We start from the raw sequence: 14,548 nt of genomic DNA, 5'->3' as shown, positions 1-14,548 counted from the left end.
AGACCCAAATACACTACCCTCTGGTGAGGGTAATTAATTAAAACCAACTCAAAGATCAACTGAATGCAACTTGAATGCACAAAGTTATCACAAGTCAGGACGCACAATGCCATTCAGTTTCATCTCGAAGAGCAATTTACAGCAGGAGCTGTTGTATCGCTCCTGCCAATAGAGTCTCCCCCAGTATCTTTCAGGCAATTTTATCCAGTCTTCATAGCAAAGAGGTCACTCTGACGTCATAACATTTGCCTTTGAAACCCTCGAGACAGTCTCAGAAAATACCACCAAGAAACCCCCTCCGAGTATACAACAAATTAGCACCACACAAAATTATTCGAGGTTTTGCTATCGTAATAATCATCTATACGTCTCCTGATAGAGCAATGATCAGCCTACAGGATAACATCTGCAGAAGTTTCCTAGTTCAATAAAGTACCAGCTTTAAAACTCCTCGAAATTCCCAGAATATTGCATCAAATACTTCTCATGGGGAGATCCTCGCAAAATGGGTAGAAGCTCACAATTACATCCATTAAATAACATTAACACCAAATGCATAAATATTCATTTTATTTTTGAAAACAAAAAAGCACATCGTTTAAATTTCCACATAGGCATGTCACAAATGTGAGGATTATAGCAATAAATTACACAATTCTTACCACACCAAAAGAGAAGTAGTTGTTGACAATGTTGTTTGGGACAATGTCTCCTTTCTCTTCCTTGTTGTTGGGAATGACTTCAATCCTCCACCGATCAAGCATGACGACGGTGCTGTTCTCAATATCCTTCAAAACTTTGAGAAGGTTTTCCCCTTCATAGCCTGTCGATGTCAAGAAAAAAACGTCAATATGGCTTTTCTGTTTACTTTGCCAAGCTGGACATAACATTTTGCATACATACAGGGAAAGATGGCTGAGATTCACAAAGCAAATGCACTTCAATAACTTGATTTGGAAAAACAGTACCTGTTAGTTTAATCACTTTGCACTCACAAAATTATTGGGCTTTTCAAGCAACAATTATTGGCCTTTTTAGACTTTATGAGTTTAACCGGATAGTTACAAGTGATACAAAAACAGGTAGTTATGGGACCAAAGAGAGATGGTTATTTATAATTAGCAGATCCACTCATCAAGGATGGCTGATGGGACGGTATTGGATTTGATAGGATGGTAAGGCCATGGAACAATAATAATCTCATGCCAAACAGAAACAGATATCTGCGATCAAAAAGCAATCACCAAGGGTAAGCCTCTCTCGGCTTACCCTTGGTGATCGCCCGTGACTTACCCTTGGCCCACGAACCAATGATGGAATATTTTGTTTGGACCGCCATATGACCATGACATTCAACATGTATGGGTGGAGTATAAATTAAGAAAATATGTCCCCATCTCCAATCTTTTCTTGAAACTCAATACCATGAAAATCGGAGAAAAATTATTGAAGTTATGATCAAAAATTTATGTTCTTTGTTGGTGAGGTCACAATCTGAAAAAAAAACAGTAGGTCAAGGAAACTAATTAAATATCAGGTGCACAACTTAAGTGCAGGTACACTTATGATGCAAGAACATCTTGGAAGTGATGACAAAAAAAGCACTTTTTTTTCAGACTCCCATTTGACCTTCACTACGTATATTTTTTTCAGACCGCCATTTGACTTTGACCTTTGATTCGGAGGGGTATGATGTAAATAAATCATAAATGTGCCTTGATCGAGGCTATCTCGAGAGGGAAATTTCATTCTAATTAGCCAGACCTGAGTCGAGTTTTGGTGAAAAATGTTAAAATGTCTATAATTGGGTCATAACATTAAAAATTAGGTCAAGGTAAAATAAAAATTCAGTCAACCCTGCATACTTTTTATATCCATTATTGACGCAAAATTTAATTGTGAAAGGCCTCTTCCATTGGCAGAAAAATGGAGAAAAACCTAAATGTTAGTTTACTACTCCTTGGGGGTGTAAGACCTTGACCTTTAACTCAGAGGGGTATGATGTAAATTAATAGTAAATGCGAATTGCTCTTGGTTATCGTTCTGAGGGCAATTTCATTCTGATTGGACAAATCTTAGTCACGTTATGGTGAAAAATGTGAAAATGTCTCTAATTAGGTCATGACCTTAAAATTAGGTCAAGGTCAAAACAAATTATGTCAGCACTGTGCATACTGTCTATTCACATCATTGATGCAAAAAATAATTCCAAAAGTCCCAGCCAGCTCCAAGACACAGTTAAGAATATCAGAAATTGGGAGTGCGGGAGGAAGAAAATATTTTATTTTTCTTCTAAATGGTGGTTTAGTACTCCTGGAGGTCTCAATAAACTCGATGGTACAACTAAAAATTGGGGGTACCAATTGTAGAAAGAAACCATACAACAGCAATAAGTCATCTCCTATCCTATGGGAGGGGGGCTTAATTAATGGAGACAACACAACAACTACAATGGCACTCAGTAGCACGTACACCTCCACAAGGCTGAACAGCTTACGTTTTGTATCCCACTGAAAGGCAGGCTTGTTCTTGGCACACTGATAACCAAAATCTAATTGGCTTGTTCTTGTAAACGACCCTGTCAACTACTTCCACCTAGTTTTGTCATAACTCATCCACAACTTTTTGAAATATCATGCCATATATCGTTTTTGGACTCCATCTCTCAATGGTGAAAAATCACTTCAAAAATATCAGATCTGTATCTTCACCAAAATCAAATCAATTCTTCCTTCTCCCACACCCAATTTGTTCACCAAGTTTCTTACGAATCCGTCCACAACTTTTTGAGATATCATGCTTGATATTGCTATTGGCCCAATCTCTCAATGGTTAAGAATCACTTAAAAATTATAGTATCTGGATCCAAATATTCACCAAAATCTAAATAATTCATCCTTATCACACACCCAACCTGTCCACCAAATTTAGTTCAAATCCATCAATAACGTTTTGAGATATCCCACTGACAAACAGACAAGAAAAAGACGGCGTGCAGAGCACGATACTTGCAAAATCCACCACCCTCTCCAAAGGTTGCCATGGATACATCAAATTGCCCATCTCATGAAGATTAAAATTGACAATCTTAATCAAAGCTCAGGTTAAATGGATGAAAACTAATTATTTTAAAATTCAAATGTACACGTACGCTTTAAAGTTACATTAAATGTCCACATACACTTTCGGACACTCAACATCACCTTTGAATTTATGTACATTTTAAAAATGAAAACAATGCGTTGAAAACTGAACAAGGCACAGGCAGTTTGTACAGTTATGTGCAGGCAGTGAAAAAAACAGAGGAGAAAAAGAAGAAATAAATGAGTGGAAGTGAGCAGTGATTCTGGATTTAGGCAGTTTCACTAGGAGGGGGTTGTTGGTGGACCACATGTGTCCTGCAGATACCTGGGGAAGGGGGGTGGGGTTTGGGGGGGGGAGAAGGAACAAAGCACAGAGAGGGCAGAGGATGCAAGTCCAGAAATGAGGTGGAAGAAGACAGAGAGGCCACAGACCTGTTGGCGATGGTGAAGTCATAGGCCCATAGACTCAGCTTCATCACGAGAGATTCCAATGATATTGAAGGCCTTTGTTTCCACGGCCACAAGCTGAGATGTGTGCCAATGAAACATCAGAAGATAGATTAACTGAAATTAAACTGTATGATGACGAAGATGGACGACCATGGAAGAAAGAGAAGAATAATTGGAATCGAGAAGAAGAGCGAAACACCGAAGGCCGAATTAAGTTGAACTACCAGATGCAAGTAATCAATAAGCTGCAATCAATGTGGAAGAGCATGTATGAAATATAAGTTACAACTGTGAGAACAGGAAACTCTCCAATATTGTTGGGGTTATAAATATTGTTACGGTTGTGGAAATTCACAGAACACCATTCAGGTTTCCCAGATATAAGTAATGTCGATAAGTGTGTGTTCAGATTAGATTTCCCCACCGATATCTAAAGGGCTGTGCATCTTTGAGTTTGCCGTTATTCTTTTGCTATCTTTATTTTGGAACAACCGCATCTCAACAACCACAACCGCATCTCAACAACCATGCCATCCCCACCACAGCACCAACTACAACCCCTCCTCACCATCTCCTTAACAACATCTCCACAACGACAGCAATCATCTCCTCAACAACATCTCCACAAACGCACAACATCGCCTCACCTTCATCTCCATTGCGCCGCCATCTTGTCGCGAGCCATGGCGAATCCCACGGACGAGCGGCATCTCTGCGACAGATGCAGGGACTACCTCGTTGGGGCGAGGGCCGGTGATTTCAACCACGTCCGCTTTCTTCGCGTCTCACAATGAAAGCGGATCAAAATATCAAAAGGGGCGGAGCCAGCGGGGGTGAAGGGTGAGAGGTGAGAGATCAAACCTCATCCACGGACCCCATAAAAAGGCGCGCTGAACACCAAGCAAGTCAGTCAGGAGTCAGTCTGGGTGCGCCGTGGAATTCGTCTGAAGTCTGGGAGCGGAGTCGAACTACAGTCTATTTGGAGTCGTGGTGCAGTCGGGAGAACACCACAAGGTTCGAGTCCAGTGGAGGGCAATCGGGGTCATCGGAGCGCAGCCAAGCCTGTAGCGACCTGCGGGTCGGTGGAGAAAGCCGGAGAGAGGTCGCCAGCCAGCGACAGGACGGTCCGAGCAATGCTGAGGAAAGGACGGGCTCTTAAAAGAGCATCAACTCTCAAAAGAGCAAAGGCCCGTTCGTTCCTCTGAGACATCGTCGGCTAGGCCCGATCGACCAGGCCATACGATGAGGCCTGGGCCAAACAGCGTCGACACCACACCAGCTGCCGTGTTGACGAGACATCGAGGGTCACCAGCGAGTCACCACGAGGGTGGCAGGTAACCAGCACGGTCTCGTGGAGCTCTTGTGGTCTCCAAAGCTCCACGAACATAAAGGCCTACGGGTCCATTCTGCCCTTTTCTGTCCTGGGGTTTTCGTTGTATGAAAGTTGTGGCGCCGTGTCCGCTAAGTAGAACTGTTAAGTGCATGTAAATAATAAATAGACAAACGGCTGTTGGTCTTTTGGTTTGCTCGTGTCTTTCCCTTACCCCCATTGCTGCATTGCCTTGCATACGTGCTTGAAACACCTGCATTGCTTCGTTGACTGCATGAGTGCATAAGTGTGTTATAAATAAATGTCCTTGTTTGAATGTTCACCTGTTCGTTGCGTACTTTCCCTCAGTTGAGCTGCCGTCATTGCGTACGGAATATTAGCTGGGCTTTTAATAGCCGATAAGAGAATCGGGTCCGACGGGCTTGGGGATAATCCGCTCGGCAATCGCAAACGGAGCGAGCTGCTTAAGCGGCTCGTTTCTGTATGGGTTCCGTACGGGTTCTGCCGAGGTGTAACTCCCCGCATTTCTGTCTACGCGCATACTTAGGTAAATCGACAATTTGGCGATCAACCCTGTCGCGCGTGGACAGAATAGTTGGCCGATTTATGGTGTGATTAAAAACACACCCGTAGCTGTATTTCGGCGTTGATCCGGAAAGCGACGACTGGATTGCTACGTCGGTGGGCGAGAGTGGCCGCCATTGGCTAAAAGCGGTCGCCCGTATGCCAACGGGCGGGAAACCACAACAATATCATAAAATACAATTCGATATCATAAAATACAATTTCCACAAATCTGCTATCAACGATCCATTGTTTTGGGAATATTAGCAGCAAGTGAAATCCATATTTTGTCAAAATACCAAAAAGGGGATTCGCCATTTGGGGCGTACCCCGAGTGTCATAAGTTGGCTCTGCCTTGCATTTCCACAATAAAGAATGATTCTGTCCAGGAAGAATACTGTTGGTCTCCGCTATTCGCATATTTGCTATGAGCGGACCCCACGTATTCGCGGGTCATAAAATGTGACCTGCTTTGACATTCGTGCTTCACGTATTTGCGCTTATTTCTTTATTTATTTTACACTTCAGTACTGGTCTCCTATATCCACCTGGGAAAATGGAAATCAGCCAACATCACAGCATTACATAAAAAACATGCAAAAATGGATCCCCTGAGCTACAGCTCAAGTAGCTTACTTCCAATCATCAGCAAGGTCATGGAATCCATCATCACAGTAAACATGAAATTATTCCTTTTCTCCAACAACCTTATCTCAGGTCATGAATTCGGATTCAGAACTGGTCACTCTGCCTTGGACATGCTGCTTCTACTCTCCCAACATTCGTTATCGAGGTGGGTACCCTCGTTATCAGACATGTGATCAGGGTTGTCTCTGGACATATCCTGAGCTTTTGATACTGTCTGGAATCCTGCCTTGCTCTCCAAACTGTCTGCCATTGGAATCCAAGGCCAACTCCACTCATGGATAACTGACTTCCTCTACTCTTGTAGACAATGTATGGCTCTTGATGGAACCCTTTCATCTCCTCTCCCTGTCAAGACTGGAATACCCCAAGGTAGTGTTTTATGCCCCATATTATTCCTAATCTTCATCCATGATCTCTCTGACTCTCTGGAAAATCCTCTATCTCTTTGCTGATGACATCTCTCATCCTTCCTCTTCCTTCTCCTCAGACCTTGACACCAAATTCTATTTGGTGTCGTTTTACGATCTCAACGAAAACTTGTTTTAATCTGCTAACTGTAGCTCCCTGTCTTAGCTTATATCTAATGAGCTGTTTTAATCTCGTCATAATTTATGTGCTGTTTGTGGTTGCTCTCACAGTCCGAATTATTTCACCTGCAACCGTCACATAGAATAGCTTATTAGGAACATTGCTGTCTCAGGAAGGCATTCAAAGTCCAATGTAGAATGGAAAAGCATCTCGTTTATCAAATAATTTGGTGTGAAATTTATTATTATCGATATCGATTTGTAATTCCAAAAAAGAAACTGAAGTGCGAGTTTGGTTTTACTTTTTAAATTCGAGTTCTTTTGGTTACTGATCAAGAAGCTGATCAAATACAAACCCATTATTCATTGCGAGTAAATCATCAATGAATTGAAAGATGTTTCCACACCTTCACACAGTTGTTATTTCATTCCTGCACATGCTCTGAACCCAATCAGACTCGTACATGTGCAGGAATAAATTTGGAAAGAAAGGGGCTGGATCTGAACCCATGGGTATCCCCACTGTCTGTTGGAGTATCTTGTTGCCAAATACTTTCCTTAAGTTTATTTTTTGAAAAACTACATGAATATTGATTTTCCTTTATAGACCAGTTTGCTGTTTTGTGATGGACTTTAATGTATACTTTATTACCTCCTGGAAATGCTTTATCTACCGCTCTGTCCAATGTAGTTACAAGCTTGTCATGTGGAATGTTTGTGTATAATGTGGAAAAATCATAAGTTGATAGACATTTAGCATCCCACTTGTTAATGTTGTGGATACTATTTATTTTCGGTTTGGAATTATCAATGATCCAGAATTATTTCATACCAGAATAAAACCTCACCTTTTCATGGTAATTTTTTTAAGCATTTATAAATTCGTTTCATCGCCCTCGTAATACTACCTGACAATGGTTTCAATCTGTATTCTTTACTTGCGATGATGAAACTCATCTTACAAGGGTTTTTGTGCATTTTGGGGATCCAGTAATTGAATGGTAATTTATGGTGTTTATCTAGAACTAACAGTAGCCTGGTGTTGGCGTAGTGGTTAGGGTGGTGGCTTAGGATCCCAGTGTCCTGAGTTCAAGCCCCGTTGGCTGCTGAATTAACACCAGGGGGTTGACTCAGCCTGTCATCCTTCCGAGGTCGGTGAAATGAGTGCCAGCGTACTGGTCCCGGTGTATGCCCCGGTTAGAATAGGTGTACCATATCCCTGTGTGTCGTAAGAGGCGACCAGGGTTGGCGTCAGGAAGGGCATCCGGCCATAAAACATTGCCTCACAAAAAGCCAAACCCCTGCACAGCAGGGAAAAATGGCTGTAAAAACGGTCATTTTTTTTATATCTAGAACTAACAGTCTTCTCGCGTTTGAGTGATTTATATGGTGTTGTGTCAAGTCTATTTTATTATCATTACTTATTTTGTAGGTATTTGACAGTCCATTCTGTAAGCCCAATTCTTCCTAACGTGTTTGAATGTAGAATGTTTGCATACAAATTCGATATTATAATTTCCTTTGTCAATTGGAACAATAACATATTGTGTTGGAAGCTATTTTAAATAATTAACATGTTTCCAGATTGTTTAAAAATACCTTTGGATGATCGATTTGAACTTTTCTTTTCAAATCAACAACTCTCTTTTTAACATGTTTCTCTACTTCTTCCAACCATGAAGCCATTTGTGTGTTTGGTACTTTACATTTATCAATTTGTTCTCTCATCCATTCCATCAGTCCTATCATTGTAAGTTCTGTTTCTTTATTGCAGTTCACACTACAAAGGCTGGAAATCTTTCTGACCTCAAACCATTTCAGCAGTCATTTTGACTGTTACATATTTATTTCAAAGTTATTTATATCCTGTAATAAATAATAATTAATATTTCATGTCATGAAACAACTTTGTACTTTTCAAGCACAAGAAGCAGGCGGAATTAAAAAGAAAAAAACAAAGACAGTCAAAATGACTGTGGGCCTTCGTAGTGTTCATCATTTTGTTTTCTCTGTAATTCGGTCCTTTTGTAAGTAATGCACAGAATTTTTTTATCTTTCACTATTCTGAGATCATCTGTGATAATGTGTTTATGATGTGGATATTTATGTAAATACAGAATTTTCACAATTACAACTGTAGAGTTCATAGATCATGATACCCCACACAGTGTTTAAGTCTTTACTTCAATTTAAATAAAATAATAATTTAAAGATTGCTTTAAAAAAATCCAGAAGTTCAGCACTATTGAAGCAGTCTGAAACACTAACAATCCTTCTCCACCACCTAGAGAACATGTCCAAGTCCTGCAAAACTGAAGGTTATTGGAAGTATTTGGAAGACGATTTGTGTTCTACAGTGTTCAAGTATATACTTCAATATTAATAAAATAGAGATTGTACAAGATGGACAAATAAATAAATTCCGGGTTTTACCACCATTTTACGCAGTGTTTATTACACCACCCTATCTAACATGGTACATGAGTTATTCGTGCCTGTTGCATGTCCTTTATGATGTCCTCAAAAACAGTAAGTTTCCTGTTTGGAATTATTTTCAATTTTGTTTGACTGTCAGGCAGGAAGACAGTAAAACATATTATCTCAATCCTCTCTACACATGTGCGATCGGAACCAATTCAGAGAAAAAGTACTGTTCAACGGAAGATTTGCCTTCTGAATCATGTTCAAAATATAACATTCAATTTAAATACTGTAAGTTATCCAGATAAGGTTAAAAAGTAGTATGGATAATAAATAACAACAGAAATTGACAATCATAAACCGATAAGACGGACAGATGGACAGCCAGACAGACATGCACCAATTGCTTAACCTCGCTTTTATCTTCACATACTCGAGGGTAATAATGTGTTTTTTCCAACCATTCCTCTACGTCTATAGATTGTACTGTTTCCTCATAGTTGAATATCTTTCCCCTAATTACATTTCGCAAAGTGTACACGTTTCCTTTTCCTCCTCACTTCTCAACCCTCTCTTATTTTTCAAACTCCTCATTTCATCAAATTACTTCCCACATCTCCAACCATGTCTCCACATTCATGTGCAACAAGCACATAGCCCGTTATGAAGCAAGCTCACAAACAGGCCCTTGACACATGCTCATGGCACAAGTGTAAGAGAAAGGCAAATGGAGCAGACTTATGATATGGGCTCAAAGCATTAACTTCTGGAAAAAGCTCCAGATTTTGGCCCACAGTAAGGGTATTTTGTTCAAGAAGCAGTCTTGCAATGCAGAATTATGGGTACGGACTCGAAGTGCGCTCACCTCCCCCCCATCGCAGACATCGTGCCAGGTCATTGCCAGTGCCAAGCGGAAGGACAGCCACAGGTGGATGTCGCACCATTCCTGCTTTGTCTGTGAGATAAAGAAAGAGGGGAAAAGAATTAGGAAAAGATGAGCAGAGGGAGCCAAATTGATAAAACAAGAAGTAAAACAAAAAGTGCAACTTAGCCAAAGGAGGAAAACGAAGAAAGAAACAAGAATACATGTGAACAAGAAAAGCAGGAAAAATGGCCATAGGTAAACAGACATTAAACAGTGGAGATGAGGAAATTACAGACATCCATGAGAGCAATGTATAAAATAATTGTTTTTAAGTTCAAATCCAACCATATTTATTGCTTTTTAATGGAATCGGAAAGAGTACCAATGCAATTAAACATTTTCATTCTCTTCTCATGAAAGAGAAATCTTTAAAAAATATATAGATATTATAGGCCAAGTACTTAAAACAGAGCTAGAAAGGATATCAAGTGAATAAATCCCTCACAATGTACATCCTTGATGCTCATAAGACAATAGTCAGAAAATGAGATGAAGTACTAAAATGTTTCGGAATCTGTGAATGGCAGCAGAGTGCAACTCAAACCAAGCGGTCAGAAACAAGCGAACAAACATTCTATGTTATTATGTCTGGTCACATGATTACATTTGGTCACATGATGACTTACAAAGCAAGTTTAATCAGAAATGTGGTGGTTGGAGTTTAAATCAATCATATTCCATGCTAACTCCCAACCTCTGTATCTGGCAGACAATATTATCTGCCCCACAGATGACTAATGTGCCCAGAAGTTGACTTATTTGCCCAACAGACAATTTATGTGCCCAGCAGACAACTTATGTGGCTCGCGGACAATATATATTCCCAGCAGATAATGTTATGCTCGGCAGACAGTATATATGCCCAGCAGGCAACTTATGTACCCAGCAGATAACTTGTGTGCCCAACTTTGCTTCCACCAAGGTTTATCAGAAAACGGGGAATGTTTTCTTTAAACACACACCTTCGGGTGAAAAAGATACTCCGTTACATGTTCAGATTATTTGTGACAAAGGTAATGCTGTTGAAAGGTTATGTATCAAGTACTCTCCTTGCTAAGTTTTCAAAATTGGGTTTGTTCCAGTGAAGAAATGCAAAACGAGAGTATCAGAACTGTCATTGGCACAAATGTCTGAAATAATTTCCCTGAAAGCCTTGCTTGTAAAATAGATTGTAATTAAATAACTGCAGTATGTTTCTGTTTGACATGATTTATGCGGACATCCGATTTGACAAGTGAAAGTGGAGATGTTAGACAAGTGAGGATTAAGAGAAACACTTTAACTGTATTGAGACACACACACAAAATATGGGAGATTTGACGGCACACAACAATGTGATGTACATCATACATTTTGCATCATTGACAGCTATGTGTCAAGTATGTGCCCAGCAAAGGTTGAGGTTTCATTTGCTCACCTGGCCATGGAGTAAAACAATTGCAGTGGAAAGGAATTCACTGCAACAGAGTGGAGAGTGTTTGGAGGTGGTGTTTATTAAATATGTAATAAAATGTGTAAAAAAAGAAAAACAAGACGAACTCAAGTGTGGGGGGGGCACGTGTGTGTGTGTGTGTGTGTGTGTGTGTGTGTGTGTGTGTGTGTGTGTGTGTGTGTGTGTGTGTGTGTGTGTGTGTGTGTGTGTGTGTGCACACCGAGAGAGTCTTGAGGATTTAATTCCAGGGAGGGGTGCATTTGAACACATTGTTTGTGTGTTGGCTGGGGGTGAAGGAGGTGGGGCAGCACGCCTACTGCCTAGCCTCAAAGCATTCAAAACATTTCCTTTGCCTCAACATTTTACCCCAAATAGCCGGTGAGTAAACTAAACTTAGAACAACCGTCTCTTCCATTCCATGCAAGTCCATTTCACTTCAAAAACAATGACATTATGTGTCTGTGATGAAAAATAAGCTTGGTGATTCAGCTTACTTTGGAGTCGGAAAAACAATGTTGATTTGATAAAGGGAGCTGGAGATTGAGGGGTTGGGGGAGGAGGGGGGGGGGAATTTGGAGGGAGCTATCCCGAACTTTGGAAATCCCTGTAGATCTGTCTTTACACAGACACAGATACACAAAGACATATATATATATATATACACACAGGCACAAACACACACCCCCACACAAAACTTCGATACTTACATTCTTGCTCAACTTGCTGGCTGGGTCAAGAGTGGCCTCTCTCGGACCCGCTTCCCGACCTTTGACCCTGAAGCTGAATAGCCGCAGATAACTGTGGGGCATGGTGGTTTGTGAAGCAACCACGGAAGCCATCTGAGATGGTTAATTCTGGAGGATCCCTGCATCCAAATCCCTTGTTACCTCCCTGTTGAATTAACCCCCTCAGATGGGGAACCGCACACTCAACGCTCCACCATTATCTGTCAATTAGGTATGGCCAAGCGGAACTACAAGTGGGAAGTCAGCTAGTCTGACCACAGCAAATCAGTGAATCTGACTGTAGCGGTACAACCTCCTGTATACTAATGACATACTATATCTAAACAATGGAGAAAAGAGCCACGCGGGCAGGATTGGAAATAACACCTCTCTGTTAAAAGTCAAGTATTTACAAAAGATTGCAGTGTCACACAAGAAACAGTTTTGGCCTCAAAAACCCAAAAGCCCTCTAATACAGTCAACCTTATCGCTAAGAAGACAGAGGTTCCTCATACATCCAGGAAATTAGATAAGAAAGGGGACGAAAGAGGAAGACGAATAAGTCAGGGCATATTGGTGACCACGTATGTGAGCCGGCTGGCCCACATGGCTCCCAATGAGGTGTAGATGCAGGTGAATGAGAGGTGCAGGTGGGAGGTGGGGTGAGCTCTGAAAAGAACTGTTGTGGACTCGAGTTGATGATCCACAACAGTGCTAATCAATGAAGTGTATGCACTGGGAGATGCGAGTGCATAGTGTGTGTGTGTGTGTGTGTGTGTGTGTGTGTGTGTGTGTGTGTGTGTGTGTGTGTGTGTGTGTGTGTGTGTGTGTGTGTGTGTAAAAGCATGCGAGTCAGTCAGTTCTATCGCATGGAGCTTTGGGAGCGCTTCACTTGGCGCCTTTGCATTCCGCTTGGAGTGCTTCACTTTCCGCTTGGCCCCTTCTCGGTACACTTGGCACTCCGGAAGCCCAGTCAACCCAGCCAGGTCTCCTTCCCTCAGGATGCGAACTCCCTCAGGATCTGGACTCAGAACCCTCAGCGCCATCCTGCACTGCACTGTACTCAAACTGCTCTCCTCTCTTGAACTGTATTATGCTCGAACTGCATGACCTCTCTGCAAACTACTTCATCAGGGTTTTTTGTTGTCCCTGGGCTGTGTCTCCAATCACGTTCACTTTCAGCATCCAACACCAATTGGCCATGGTGCACTGCGATCCAGCCACTAGAATCCATCCCCGGAGCGTGGGGACGGGGCACTGGCCTCTCTGATGCTGCAATTACTGGAATGCCAGTATGGCGAGGGTTATGACAATTGCAGTGCTGGAATGTCGATTATTGGGTCGAAGCACCGGTGAAGTGAAGTGGTTCGAGGATGTGGTTTGGAAATGAAGCATGAGAAGGGAGGTTCGAGTACGGGTATCAGAATTTGGGTGTTTGAGAATACAGGTTTGGGAATGAGGAAGAGAACAATGGGGAAGGTTCTAACTGCAATCACAATGCATTTTCCTGTCCAGTGATACAAGGGGATCCATCTTCCGTATTCGACCGTCTCTTCTCCGGTCTCGTACCCACCCCCCCCCCACTCTGTATGCGATATGTTCCCTCCATAATTACGCAGGGCACTCAAGGTCTGCCAGCAACCGCCTTCTGGGAAAACTACCAAAATCACGAATCACTGCTCACCTTCACTCTTTCATTCCTCTTTTTCCCGCCTTTGGAATAAACTCCCACACTCTCTTCAATCCCATTCTTCCTCCAGGCCTTCAAAATAGCTGTCCACCACCACCTCTTATCTTCCCCCATCCAAAACCTCGATCTTTTCTACCCCCGTTAATCCAACCCAAACCGACCGACCTTCAAATTCCCTGCTTTCCTTCCTGAAAGTCCCTATAATGCCCATCTTGTGTTCCCCGCCCCATCCCTCTCCCTTCCACAGATCTCGTCATGTCTCTGTTCCCCACTGTTTTGTCCTTCCCTCTCCCTCCACTCTTGTCTCATACCCCCATTGCTGTGCATTGTGTGTTAGCTCTCATACGAGCCTCCACAAGGTATACAAAAAAATAAAAAGGGGGGGATGGGTAACTTAACTAAACAGAATCACGATGGAAACATCTAAACTCAAGGTTTCTTTGAGGTGTTGAATGTAAATCCCCAGGGTCCAGAGATAACAACCAACAACCAACAACCAACAACCAACAACACACACACACACACACACACACATACACACACCACTGATAGTTGGCGGTGAGGTCTGAAAGAAACCCAGGGCAGCACGACCTATCTGCCGCTCGAGCACATTGTCTTTCCCCACCGCCCCCCATCAGGGAGTGTTCGAGTGAGGTATTTATAATGTTAAGGCGATTTAAAGGCACAACATGACCCATCAACACCGTGGTGTCTTTCTCTCTCATTGTAAACTGCCCTTGTGCCTGATGAAGA

At 41.9% G+C, this 14,548-nt stretch overlaps 1 protein-coding gene across 4 annotated transcripts in view; it reads right to left on the bottom strand.

The window, feature by feature from the left end:
• Nucleotides 1-14,548, bottom strand: part of LOC147028329 (diacylglycerol kinase beta-like) — a 315,192-nt gene that overhangs the window by 85,274 nt on the left and 215,370 nt on the right. For all 4 annotated transcript variants that reach the window (XM_085878634.1, XM_085878633.1, XM_085878631.1 and 1 more), the window contains 2 exons: nt 9,889-9,978; nt 663-823 (listed from right to left, as the gene is read on the bottom strand). In XM_085878634.1, coding sequence (XP_085734760.1) covers nt 663-823; nt 9,889-9,978 — 251 coding nt within the window. The remainder of the gene's footprint in view (nt 1-662; nt 824-9,888; nt 9,979-14,548) is intronic.

Source organism: Eptatretus burgeri, chromosome 4, assembly GCF_056783735.1.
Source record: "Eptatretus burgeri isolate ZD-2024b chromosome 4, Ebu_testis_v1, whole genome shotgun sequence".
NCBI lineage: Eukaryota > Metazoa > Chordata > Myxini > Myxiniformes > Myxinidae > Eptatretus > Eptatretus burgeri.
The sequence above is the reverse complement of the archived record's forward strand: the minus strand, read 5'-3'. Positions and strand labels throughout refer to the sequence as shown.